At 50.8% G+C, this 12,405-nt stretch overlaps 1 protein-coding gene across 6 annotated transcripts in view; it reads left to right on the plus strand.

The window, feature by feature from the left end:
* Positions 1-3,277: 3,277 nt before the first annotated feature.
* Positions 3,278-12,405, plus strand: part of ADAM33 (ADAM metallopeptidase domain 33) — a 106,974-nt gene continuing 97,846 nt past the window's right edge. For 2 of the 6 annotated variants that reach the window (XM_058193056.1, XM_058193058.1), the window contains exons 1-2: positions 3,278-3,431; positions 12,213-12,295. In XM_058193056.1, the coding sequence (XP_058049039.1) occupies positions 3,326-3,431; positions 12,213-12,295 (189 nt within the window). In that variant the 5' untranslated portion in view covers positions 3,278-3,325. Of the gene's footprint in view, positions 3,432-10,576; positions 10,910-12,212; positions 12,296-12,405 lie in introns of those variants that run through there. The other 4 variants (XM_058193057.1, XM_058193059.1, XM_058193061.1 and 1 more) reach the window with 2 other exon arrangements.

Genomic DNA, 12,405 nt, shown 5'->3' on the forward strand with positions numbered 1-12,405 from the left:
GCTTACCCGACACCCCCCCATCCATCTCTATGTTTACACTATGCTACCTATCATCCCTCTCCTTCCCTCCACCCACCGGTCCCTGTCTTCTACCCACCACCCGTCCTATGCCTGCCTGCTGATCTCTCTCTAGCATCTAACCTCTCTCTCTACTATTTCTCCTCTCTCTCTCTCTCTCTCTCTCACACACACATCCCTTCCTCCTTCTCTCATATCCATCCCTCCCTCTCTATTTCACATCCCTCCCTCCCTCTCTTTCATCCCTCCCTCTCTATCAAATATCCCTCCCTCCCTCCCTTTCATCCCTCCCTCTCATATCCCTCCCTCCCTCTCTTTCATCCCTCCCTCTCTATCAAATATCCCTCCCTCCCTCCCTTTCATCCCTCCCTCTCATATCCCTCCCTCTCTCTTTCTCTTTCATCTCTCCCTCCCTCTCCCCCTTTCTTGTATCCCTCCCTCCGTCATATCCCTCCCCCCCTTCCTCTCTCTCTCATATCCCTCCCTCCCTCTCATATCCCTCCCTCCCTCCCCCTCTCATATCCATCCATCCATCCCTCTCTCATATCCTCCCTCTTCTCTTTCATCCCTCCTCCCTCCTCCTCTCATATCCCTCCTCCTCTCATATCCCTCCCTCCTCCTCTCATCCATCATCCATCCATCCCTCTCTCTCATATCCTCCCTCCTCCTCTCTCTTTCATCCCTCCCTCCCTCCTCTCATCCCTCCTCTCATATCCCTCCTTCTCTTTCTCTTTCATCCCTCCTCCTCCTCCTCCTCTCTATTTCACATCCCTCCCTCCCTCATATCCCTCCTCCTTCCTCTCTCTCATCCCTCACTCCCCCCCTCACATCCCTCCCTCCCTCTCATATCCCTCCCTCCCTCCTCCTCTCATACCCATCATCCATCCATCCCTCTCTCCCATATCCCTCCCTCTCATATCCATCCATCCATGCTATGACTTTCTCTTTCTATCTATCCTTCTCTCTCTCTCTCTCTCTCTCTCTTTTCCATCCACTCCCTCTTCTTCCTCTATCCACCGACTCAGAAACTCTCCCTCCCTCCTTGTCCCGGGGCATCCATCGCGGGGCTCCGGCGTCCAAGCGCTCCGGGCTGCTCCAGTCCCGCCGCCCAGGGGTGGGGGCTCCAAGCGGGTCGTGCGAACGCCTCGCCCGCCCGCAGCAGCTGACAACCCTCCCCCTCCCCTTGGCTGGGAGCCTGGGGGGGGCGGGGCGGGGGCGGGGCGGGGCGTGTCCCCAGGGGGCGGGGCCAGGGGCTGGCCAGCCATGTGGTTCTGGTTACGGCTGGGCAAGCGGCGAGGCGGCCGGGCAGGGGCGGAGGAGCTCCGGGCATGGCTGGCCGGCCGCTCCGGGATCTACCCGCCGGACGTCGCCCGTTGCTGGCCGGGCAGGCGCTGCTGTCGCTGCTGCTATTGCTGGATCCGCTCCGCGCTGCAGGTCGGTCAGCAGGGGCTTCCCTTGGGACCCGGGGGGGGGATCCTGTTGGGGAGGGGCTGCTACCCCGCTCTATCCGCGGGAGGGGTGTAAAAGCGGGGCTGGGGGGGGGTCTTCGAACCTGGCTCGGGAAGAGCCGAAAGCAAGAAGACGGAGAAAGCCAGCCGCTCTTCCTCAATTTTTTTGGGGAACTCCCCAAAACCCATCATGCACGGCCGCTGCCCCCCCCCCCACCGCCCCACCGGGAGGGTGGGTAGGTGGGTGGGCTTTGCTAGCTTTGCCCTATTTGGATGCGACGCCCCCTCCACACACACCACCAAAAAAAGAAAAACAAAACCCCCAAACCAACGCCTTGACTCTCAGCAACTCCAAGCAATCCCGGGGTGGGGTTGGGGTCTTTTGAGGATGGGGTCCCTTCAAGATATGCTGGGGAGACGAGCAAGGGTCCTGCCCGAGCTGAACGGGTCCAAGGACCCCTTTCCAACAACACCCCTCCACCCCCGCAAAATCCAGAAAGGACCTTCCAAACTTGGGAACTCATATCCTCCTCTCATCCCTCCCTTCCTCTCTCTCATCCCTCCCTCCCTCTCTCATCCCTCCTCCTCTCCTTCCCTCCACCCACCGGTCCCTGTCTTCTACCCACCACCCGTCCTATGCCTGCCTGCTGATCTCTCTCAGCATCTAACCTCTCTCTACTATTTCTCCTCTCTCTCTCTCTCTCTCTCACACACATCCCTTCCTCCTTCTCTCATATCCATCCTCCTCTCTATTTCACATCCCTCCTCTCTCTCTCTTTCATCCCTCCTCTCTCTCATATCCTCCCTCCCTCCCTTTCATCCCTCCTCTCATATCCTCCTCTCTCTCTCTTTCATCTCTCCTCCTCTCCCCTTTCTTGTATCCCTCCCTCCGTCATATCCCTCCCTCCCTTCCTCTCTCTCTCATATCCCTCCCTCCCTCTCATATCCCTCCCTCCCTCCTCCTCTCATATCCATCATCCATCCATCCCTCTCTCTCATATCCCTCCCTCTTTCTCTTTCATCCCTCCCTCCCTCCCTCCTCCTCTCATATCCTCCCTCCTCTCATATCCTCCCTCCTCCTCCTCTCATATCCATCATCCATCCATCCTCCCTCTCATCCCTCCTCCTCCTTCTCTCATATCCCTCCTCCTCTCATATCCTCCTCTCTCTCTCTCATATCCTCCTCCTCCTCTCTCTCTTTCATCCCTCCTCTCATATCCTCCCTCTTTCTCTTTCTCTTTCATCCCTCCTCCTCTCCCCTTTCTTGTATCCCTCCTCCTTCCTCTCTCTCTCATCCTTCACTCCCCCCCTCACATCCCTCCTCCTCTCTCTCATCCCTCCTCTCATCCCTCCCTTCCTCTCTCTCATCCCTCCTCCTCATATCCTCCCTCTCATCCCTCCTCCTCTCATACCCATCATCCATCCATCCCTCTCTCCCATATCCCTCCCTCTCATATCCATCCATCCATGCTATGTCTTTCTCTTTCTATCTATCCTTCTCTCTCTCTCTCTCTCTTTTCCATCCACTCCCTCTTCTTCCTCTATCCACCGACTCAGAAACTCTCCCTCCCTCCTTGTCCCGGGGCATCCATCGCGGGGCTCCGGCGTCCAAGCGCTCCGGGCTGCTCCAGTCCCGCCGCCCAGGGGTGGGGGCTCCAAGCGGGTCGTGCGAACGCCTCGCCCGCCCGCAGCAGCTGACAACCTTCCCCCTCCCCTTGGCTGGGAGCCTGGGGGGGCGGGGCGGGGGCGGGGCTGGGCGTGTCACCAGGGGGCGGGGCCAGGGGCTGGCCAGCCATGTGGTTCTGGTTACGGCTGGGCAAGCGGCGAGGCGGCCGGGCAGGGGCGGAGGAGCTCCGGGCATGGCTAGCCGGCCGCTCCGGGATCTACCCGCCGGACGTCGCCCGTTGCTGGCCGGGCAGGCGCTGCTGTCGCTGCTGCTATTGCTGGATCCGCTTCGCGCTGCAGGTCGGTCAGCAGGGGCTTCCGGGACCTGGGGGTCCTGTTGGGGAGGGGCTGCTACCCCGCTCTATCCGCGGGAGGGGTGTAAAAGCGGGGCTGGGGGTCTTCGAACCTGGCTCGGGAAGAGCTGAAAGCAGAAGACGGAGAAAGCCAGCCGCTCTTCCTCAATTTTTTGGGAACTCCCAAACCCATCATGCACGGCCGCTGCCCCCCCACCGCCCAACCGGGAGGGTGGGTGGGTGGGTGGGCTTTGCTAGCTTTGCCCTATTTGGATGCGACACCCCCTCCACACACACCACCAAAAAAACAAAAACAAAACCCCCAAACCAACGCCTTGACTCTCAGCAACTCCAAGCAATCCCGGGGTGGGGTTGGGGTCTTTTGAGGAAGGGGTCCCTCCAAGATGTGCTGGGGAGACGAGTAGGGGTCCTGCCCCAGCTGAACGGGACCAAGGACCCCTTTCCAACAACACCCCTCCACCCCCGCAAAGTCCAGAAAGGACCTTCCAAACTTGGGAAAAAAGTTTTTTTTGCGGAAGATCCCTAGAAGGACTACTTCTTCCACTTCCCCAGGATTTTATGGACTTCCCCTCCCCCCCGCCTCCCCCCCACCCCAGCGGTACGGAGTTCCAAATCTGGGGGTTCCCTCCCTGACTGTCACCCCTTAGACCCCGGGGCCAAATCCAGCCTCTGCGAGATGTCTCGCTTGCCGTCCCTCCGTCCAAAACACGGTTGAATTTCATTTAAAGGCAGTGCCACGAATTCAGAAAGTGGGTTTTGAAGAGTCTCGTTTGGGAAAGATGGGGGGGGGGGCGCGCTTATCCGGGCTTTTTTTTGGGGGGGGGGCTCAAGGACTGTCCCAGCTGCCTCCCTGCCCCGAATGCTGTCGTTCCTTCGTGGGAATTAGGGTGGGGGGCTTCGCATTGGTTGGGGAGCAAATCTTCTCCTAAAAAAAATCTTTGCCACTCCAGACTTTTTTTTCCTCTGGTGGGTTTTTTACCCATGCAAAGCCCCCCCCACCCCCCACCCCAAATTCCCAGAGAGGAAGTGCAGAATTTGGAGGGGGGTGCTTTGCATGGGCAAAAAAAACCCCATGCAAAGACCCCCGGAGTCTTGAGGGTCAGACGAGAAAATTTGTTCCCCAACTGTAGCCTTTGCCAATGCGAAGCCCCCGCCCCCACAACTGTGGGAAGGAAGAATTTGGTTGGGGTTTGATCCAAAAATAAATAAATAAATGAAAAAATAAATTAAAAAAATAAAAAAGATTTATGCAAAACTATTTATGATTATGATCCCGAGAATTGGAACGGGTTCGCTGCTGCTGTCCTTCCTTCCTTCCTTCCTTCCTTCCTTCCTTCCTTCCTTCCTTCCTTCCTTCCTTCCTTCCTTCCTTCCTTCCCTCTCTTGTGGCTTCAGGATCTGGCCCGGCTCCACCATGCCTCTATATGGTCTAGTTGGGTTGCAAAACGGCGGGTCAAGCCAGCCTCTTCCCTGACCCGTCAGGCAGGGCGGACAAGCGCCATTCGCTCCCTGCTCCCTCCGCGGGAGTCCGTCCCCCCCCCCCCCGCAACCCCCCCCCCCCCCGGCAAAGCCAACTGGCCGGGAAGAACCGTTTGTTCCTCACGCCCAGCCCGAAATCCAACCGAGCCTCATCCAGCTGCTGCAGATGTTTTAGCACCGTCCCTTCTTCCGTTTTCTGCTCCCGAGACAAACACAGAAACCCTTCCTTCCTTCCTTCCTTCCTTCCTTCCTTCCTTCCTTCTTCTTTCTTTCTCTTTCCTTCCTTCCTTCCTTCCTTCCTTCTCTTTGTTTCCTTCCTTCCTTCCTTCTCTTTCTTTTTCTTTCTTTCCTTCCTTCCTTCCTTCCTTCCTTCCTTCCTTCCTTCCTTCCTTCTTCTTTCTTTCTCTTTCCTTCCTTCCTTCCTTCCTTCCTTCCTTTTTTCCTTCTTTCTCTTCCTTCCTTCCTTTCTTCTTTCTCTCTCTCTCTCTCTCTCTCTCTCTCTCTCTCTCTCTCTTTCTCTCTGTCTATGCCTCTGTTTCTCTGTCTCTCTCTCTCTCCCCCTCTCTACCTATCATCCATTTATGTCTCTCTCCCTCGCTCCCTCCTTATCTCTCTCTCTCTATCATCCATTTCTCTCTCTTATCTACCCAACTACCTACCTATCATCTACCTACTGTATATATTTATCTACCTACTATCTTTATCTAATCTATATATACATACATTTATTTATTTATTTATTATTTATTTATTTGATTTTTATACCGCCCTTCTCCCGAAGGACTCAGGCAAAAATAAAACAGATAATACAATATACAATTTAAAATGCAGATTAAAAAACTTATTTTAAAATTAGCCTGATACATACATACATATATCATCCATCTCTCTCTTTCTCTCATTATCTATCTTTATCTAATCTATACATGCATTGCTTATTTGTAGCCTAAGTGTTGTATCATTAAGTGTTAAATTTGTACCCTATGACCATCAACTGTGTTGTACCTTATGATTTTTGATGAACGTATCTTTTCTTTTATGTACACTGAGAGCGTATGCACCAAGACAAATCCCTTGTGTATCCAATCACACTTGGCCAATAAAATTCTATTCTATTCTATTCTGTTCTGTTCTGTTCTATTCTACATATATATCATCCATTTCTCATCTCTCTCTCTCTCTCTGAATCTATCTGTCTATCTATCTATCTATCTATCTATCTATCTATCTATCTATCTATCTATCTATCTATCTATCTATCTATCAATTTTTGGTGGAATGAAAGACGCGTGTTTATCCCAAGCATGTTTAAATTCACTTTTAAATTTCTGTTCTTTCCCACGAGATTTAACTGAGCTGGCAATGTTTCGTGGGAGCTGTATAATACATACAGGTAGTCCTTGACTTACAACCATTCGTTTAGTGACTGTTTAAAGTTTATGACACTGAAAAAAAAAGTTGTTCCCACTTTAGACTGTTGCAGCCTCCCCCATGGTCACGTGATCATAGCGCCCTCAAATTGTCCTCCTTTTGGACTTTCAACCCTGGTTTTCTGCCCTCCAAGAACAGGGAGTCCTCGACTTACAACCTTTTGTTTAGTGGGTGAAGTTACAACAGAAAAAAGGGAGTTTTGACCCCCCACTCATGACCGCTGCAGTCTCTATAGCAGGGGTCTCCAACCTTGGTCCCTTTAAGACTTATGGACTTCAACTCCCAGAGTTCCTCAGCCAGCTTTGCTGAGAGTTGAAGTCCACAAGTCTTAAAGGGACCAAGGTTGGAGACCCCTTCTCCATAGAATCATGTGATCAAAATTCAAACGCTTGTCAGCTGACTCATAGTTATGACGGTCGTAGTGTCCAATGTGGTCACGCGATCCCCTTTGGCGACCTTCTGACAAACAAACTCAGCGGGGAATCCAGATTCGCTTAACAACGGTGGCCAGGGAGGTTGTAAAATGGGACAAAATTCACTTAACCACTGTCTCGCTTTAGCAACGGAAATGTTGGGTTCAACTGTCGTACGTCGAGGAATACCTGTGTACCTAGCCTGCGGAGTTTGTTTCTCCTTAGTAAGGCCGAAGTTTTCAGTAGTGCCTCAGAGCATGGGCAGAGCGCAGCTGCCCATCTTTGCAGAGATCACTGAAGGTTTTTACGAAGAGGTTGGACCGCCATTTGTCTGGAATGATATAGGGTCTCCTGCTTGATGAAGGGGTTGGACTAGAAGACCTCCGAGGTCCCTTCCAGCTCTGCTCTATTCTAATGGTGTTGGGTGAGAGAAGATCCAGTTTTGGTCACCACACTATAAAAAAGAGGTTGAGACTCTAGAAAGAGTGAAGAGAAGAGCAACCAAGATGGAGACTAAAACATACGATGAACGGTTGCAGGAACTGGGCATGGCTGGTCTAGGGAAGAGAAGGACCAGGGGAGACAGGAGAGCATCTTCCAATATTTGAGGGGCTACCACAGGGAGGAAGAAGGGAGTCAAGTTATTTTCCAAAACACCAGAATGCCAGAGAAGGAAGAATGGATGGAAACTGACCAAGGAGAGATTCAACCTGGAAATAAGGAGAAATTTCCTGACAGTGAGAACCATCAACCCATGGAAGAGAAGTTGCCTTCGGAAGTTGTGGGAGCTTCATCACTGGAAGCTTTCAAGAAGAGACTGGACTGCCTATAATTTAGGATTTATTTTGGATTATGATTGTTAGTTTTGATACCCTGCATTTTGTTCTGGGAAGTCGGGGTGGGGGGTAAGGGGGAGAGGAATTGGGGGGTTGAGGGTAGAGGATGGAGTGATGTTTAATGTACAGAGATTATTGAAGATGTATAAATATAATTAATGTAGGGTCGGGTCTGCCCAGTTACCATTTTAGAACGGTGGGGAGGGAGAAAAGAGGAGAAAGTAGGAGGTAGGAAAGAGGAGAAGAGGAAGGAAGAGGGGTAGAAGAGGGAGAAGGAAGGTGTAGGGTGGAGGGAGGAGAGGATGTAGATAAGAGAAGGAGAGGAAGGCTGGAAAGTAGAAGAAGGTAGAAGAGGGAAGGGAGTTAAAAGGAGGGGGTGGTGACTGGGGAAGCCCGACTAATTGTATATAACTGTACATTGGATGAGCTGTTTGATATGATTGTAAAAATAAAACTTTTTTATGAAAAAAAAGAGAAGAGACTGGACTGCCATCTGTCAGAAATGGTGTAGGGTCTTCTGCTTGGGCGGGGTGGGTGGGTTGGACTAGATGACCTACAAGGTCCCTTCCAACTCTGTTAATCTGTTAAGACACTGACTCGCAAACACAGCCTTAATCATTTTGTGGAAAAGGAGAAATTTGATACGGGGAGCATGGAAGGCTGTTTTTTCTTTTTTCAAGCTTCCTGTTAGAGGGTGGTTTTAGCCCCATGACCAACACACCCCACCCCCCATGAAAACTTTGCATAGAGTTAAAGGATTTGAGCAAGTCAGCAAAAACTTCCCTTTTTCGGTTCAGGACAAGTTGTGCACCGATGTGTCGGTTGCAGAGAGAAAGGATGGTCGGGACGAAGAGCAAAAGAGCCCAGTGGCCCTTTCCAGGAAATCTTTGCACTTTTGAACGATTGGGAAATTCAGCGGTTATTTATAAAGATGACACCATCTCCAAGAAGTTATCTATGGCCTCCAAGGAGCTGGGAGAATAAAATGTGTAATGAAAACAAATGGAAGGCGGGAGGGAGGAGGGGAGGAAGAAGGAGAAAGGGAGGCGGAAGGACGATGAAGGAAAGAGAGAGAGGGAGGAAGGAAGAAAGATGGAGGGAGGGAGAGAATAAGAAGAGAGAAGGAGAAAAGAGGAAAGAAGGAAGGAGGGAGAAAGAAGAAAGAGGAAAGAAGGAGAGTAGGAAGGAGAAAGAAGGAAGGAGGAGGGAGGAAGAAGAAGAAGGGAGGAAGAAAGAGAAAGGAAGGCAGGACGATGAAGAAAAGGGTAGGAGTGAGGAAGGAAGGAAGGAAGGAAGGAAGGAAGGAGAAAGATGGAGGGAAGGAGGGAGAGAATAAGAGAGAGAAGGAGGAAAGGAAGGAGAGTAGGAAGGAGAAAGAAGGAGGGATGGAAAGAGGGAGGGAGGAAGAAGAAGAAGGAGAAGGAAGGCAGGATGATGAAGAAAGAGAGAGAGGAGGAAGGAAGGAAGATGGAGGAGAGAATAAGAAGAGAAGGAGAAAGAAGGAAGGGAGAAAGAAGAAAGGAAATAAGGAGAATAGGAAGGTGAAAGGAAGGTGGAAGGAGGGAGGAAGAAGAACGGAAGAAGAAAGAAGAGGAAGGAAGGAGAAAGAGAGAGAGGAGGAAGGAGAAGGAAGGAGAAAGAAGGAAGGAGGAGGAAGAAGGAAGGAGAAAGAGAAGGAGGAAGGAGGAGGAAGCATGAAGGAGGGAAGGAGGAGGAAGGCTGGAAAGTAGAAGAAGGTAGAAGAGGAAGAGAGTTAAAAGGAGGGTGGTGACTGGGGAAGCCCGACTAATTGTATATAACTGTACATTGGATGAGCTGTTTGATATGATTGTAAAAATAAAACTTTTTTATGAAAAAAAAGAGAAGAGACTGGACTGCCATCTGTCAGAAATGGTGTAGGGTCTTCTGCTTGGGCGGGGGTTGGACTAGAAGACCTCCAAGGTCCCTTCCAACTCTGTTAATCTGTTAAGACACTGACTCGCAAACACAGCCTTAATCATTTTGTGGAAAAGGAGAAATTTGATACGGGAGCATGGAAGGCTGTTTTTCTTTTTCAAGCTTCCTGTTAGAGGGTGGTTTTAGCCCCATGACCAACACACCCCACCCCCCATGAAAACTTTGCATAGAGTTAAAGGATTTGTGCAAGTCAGCAAAAACTTCCCTTTTTCGGTTCAGGACAAGTTGTGCACCGATGTGTCGGTTGCAGAGAGGAAGGAGGAGAGAAGAAAGGGACGAAGAGCAAAAGAGCCCAGTGGCCCTTTCCAGGAAATCTTTGCACTTTTGTACGATTGGGAAATTCAGCGGTTATTTATAAAGATGACACCATCTCCAAGAAGTTATCTATGGCCTCCAAGGAGCTGGGAGAATAAAATGTGTAATGAAAACAAATGGAAGGCGGGAGGGAGGAGGGGAGGAAGAAGGAGAAAGGGAGGCGGAAGGACGATGAAGGAAAGAGAGAGAGGGAGGAAGGAAGGAAGATGGAGGGAGGGAGAGAATAAGAAGAGAGAAGGAGAAAAGAGGAAAGAAGGAAGGAGGGAGAAAGAAGAAAGAGGAAAGAAGGAGAGTAGGAAGGAGAAAGAAGGAAGGAGGAGGGAGGAAGAAGAAGAGAAGGAAGTGGAAAGGGAAGGAAGGAAGGAGGAGGAAGAAGGAGAAAGAAGGAAGGAGGAGGAAGGAAGGAAGGAAGGAAGGAAGGAAGGAGAAAGATGGAGGGAAGGAGGAGAGAATAAGAAGAGAGAAGGAGGAAGGAAGGAGAGTAGGAAGGAGAAGGAAGGAGGAGGAAGAAGGAAATAAGGAGAATAGGAAGGTGAAAGGAAGGTGGAAGGAGGAGGAAGAAGAAGAGAAGGAGAAAGAAGGAAGGAAGGAAGGAGGAAGGAGGAGGAGGAGGAGGAGGAGGAAGAAGAAGAAGGGAGGAAGGAGGAGGAAGGAGGAGGAAGAAGGAAAGGAGAAAGAGAAGGGAGGAAGGAGGAGGAAGCATGAAGGAGGGAAGGAGAGGAATAAAGGGAGAGAGGGAAGGAAGAAGAGAAGGAAGTGGAAAGGGAAGGAGAGATGGAAAGGAGGAGAAAGAGGGAAAGAAAGAGATGGAACAAAGGGAAGGAAGGAAAATGAACATGAACAAGAGCACTTACAATCGTTTGAGGTTTATTTTCCAAAACTTCCTCCCTGGGCGTATTTGGGAAGAGAAATCCCAGAACTCCTTACTGCATTCTGGCCAGGAATTCTGGGAAGAATTCTCTTCCCAGACAGACCGGAAGAGCAGAAGAGCAGGTGGAGGCCTGGCCAGAAGCTTTGTCTATGGAGCTGGGGAGGTGAGTGGTTACCTACCAAAACCCCACGGAGAAGAAGGAGAAGAATGGACACCAACCCTCCCCCGCACCGCAGAGAGGAAGGAGACCCTACATTTCACATCTGCTTTTCTCCTCCTGCTTCTCCTTGCCTGACCACGGTTGGTTCCAAGTTCCCTTTTGAAGGAGAAGGGAAATTGGAGACATTTGGGCAACTGTCGTGGGCTGTCCTCGCACTGCTTTGGGGACAAGGTGGACAGAAGATTCCTTGAAGGTCCAGCTGTCCCTTTCCCAGCCCTTCCCTGCAGCCTCCTGAACTCTCCTGCTGGTTGGCCCAAAGTCCCCCACTTGGCTTTCATGCCTCAGGTTGCACTAGAACTCGCCGTCTCCTGGTGATTGGCCCAAAGTCCCCCAGTTGGATTTCATGCCTGAAGTTGTACTAGAACTCACCATCTCCTGGTGATTGGCCCAAAGTCCCCCAATTGGCTTTCATGCCTGAAGTTGTACTAGAACTCACCGTCTCCTGGTGATTGGCCCAAAGTCCCCCAGTTGGCTTTCATGCCTGAGGTTGCACTAGAACTCACCGTCTCCTGGTGATTGGCCCAAAGTCCCCCAGTTCTTTTTTGTGCCTAAGGCAGGACTAGAACTCACCGTCTCCTGGTGACGGCCCAAAGTCACCCAGTTGGCTTTCGTGCCCAAGGTAGCACTAGAACTCACCATCTCCTGGTTTCTAGCCTGGGGCCTTCACCATTAGACAAAGGTGCATAGCTTGTTCTTTCAAGCGTTGTGCTAAATCGTCTTTGGTTTATTTGTGGGCGGCTTAGCGGTATCATCATCATGTCGACCACGTCAAATGAAGCCCCATCGTCCCATCTCTCCTAAACCATTTGGAAATGGTTGCTGCTGGCGCTGGCCCTATGCTCTGGAGCAGGGTCTCCAACCTTGGTCCCTTTAAGACTTGTGGAGTTCAACTCCCAGAGTCCCTCTGGCTGAGGAGCTGGCTGAGGAACTGGGAGTTGAAGTCCACAAGTCTTAGTTGTTCTGTTGTGCAGGGCTCTATGGCGTCGTTTTGAGGGTAGGAGTTGAAACAGTTTATGTCCTGGATGTGAGGGATCTGTAAATATTTTCACGGCCCTCTTCTTGATTCATGCAGTATACAGGTCCTCAATGGAAGGCAAGTTGGTAGCAATTAATTTTTCTGCAGTTCTAATTATCCTCTAAAGTTGTCGTCTTCTTCCTCTTTTTTTTTTTGGTGGTGGTTTTGCAGGTTGGTTTCCCATTCCTCCATTTTGTAATTATTATTGTTATTATTTTGGTTAATTTTTAGAATGGCCACCCGGAGGAGAATCCGTCACTCCCCGCTGGATTTCCGGAGGACGGAGCCGACGATCGGCTGAAGGGACAGAAAAGGTAAAGATCGGCTTGGATCATTCGCGCTCGTCCGAGTTTTGGTTTAATTTTGGATGTCTGTAGAGATTCTCCATCATCCAGGTCCTGGTTGTCCCAAAGGTGCTTTTTCA

This window comes from Ahaetulla prasina, chromosome 8 (genome assembly GCF_028640845.1).
Source record: "Ahaetulla prasina isolate Xishuangbanna chromosome 8, ASM2864084v1, whole genome shotgun sequence".
Classification (NCBI taxonomy): domain Eukaryota; kingdom Metazoa; phylum Chordata; class Lepidosauria; order Squamata; family Colubridae; genus Ahaetulla; species Ahaetulla prasina.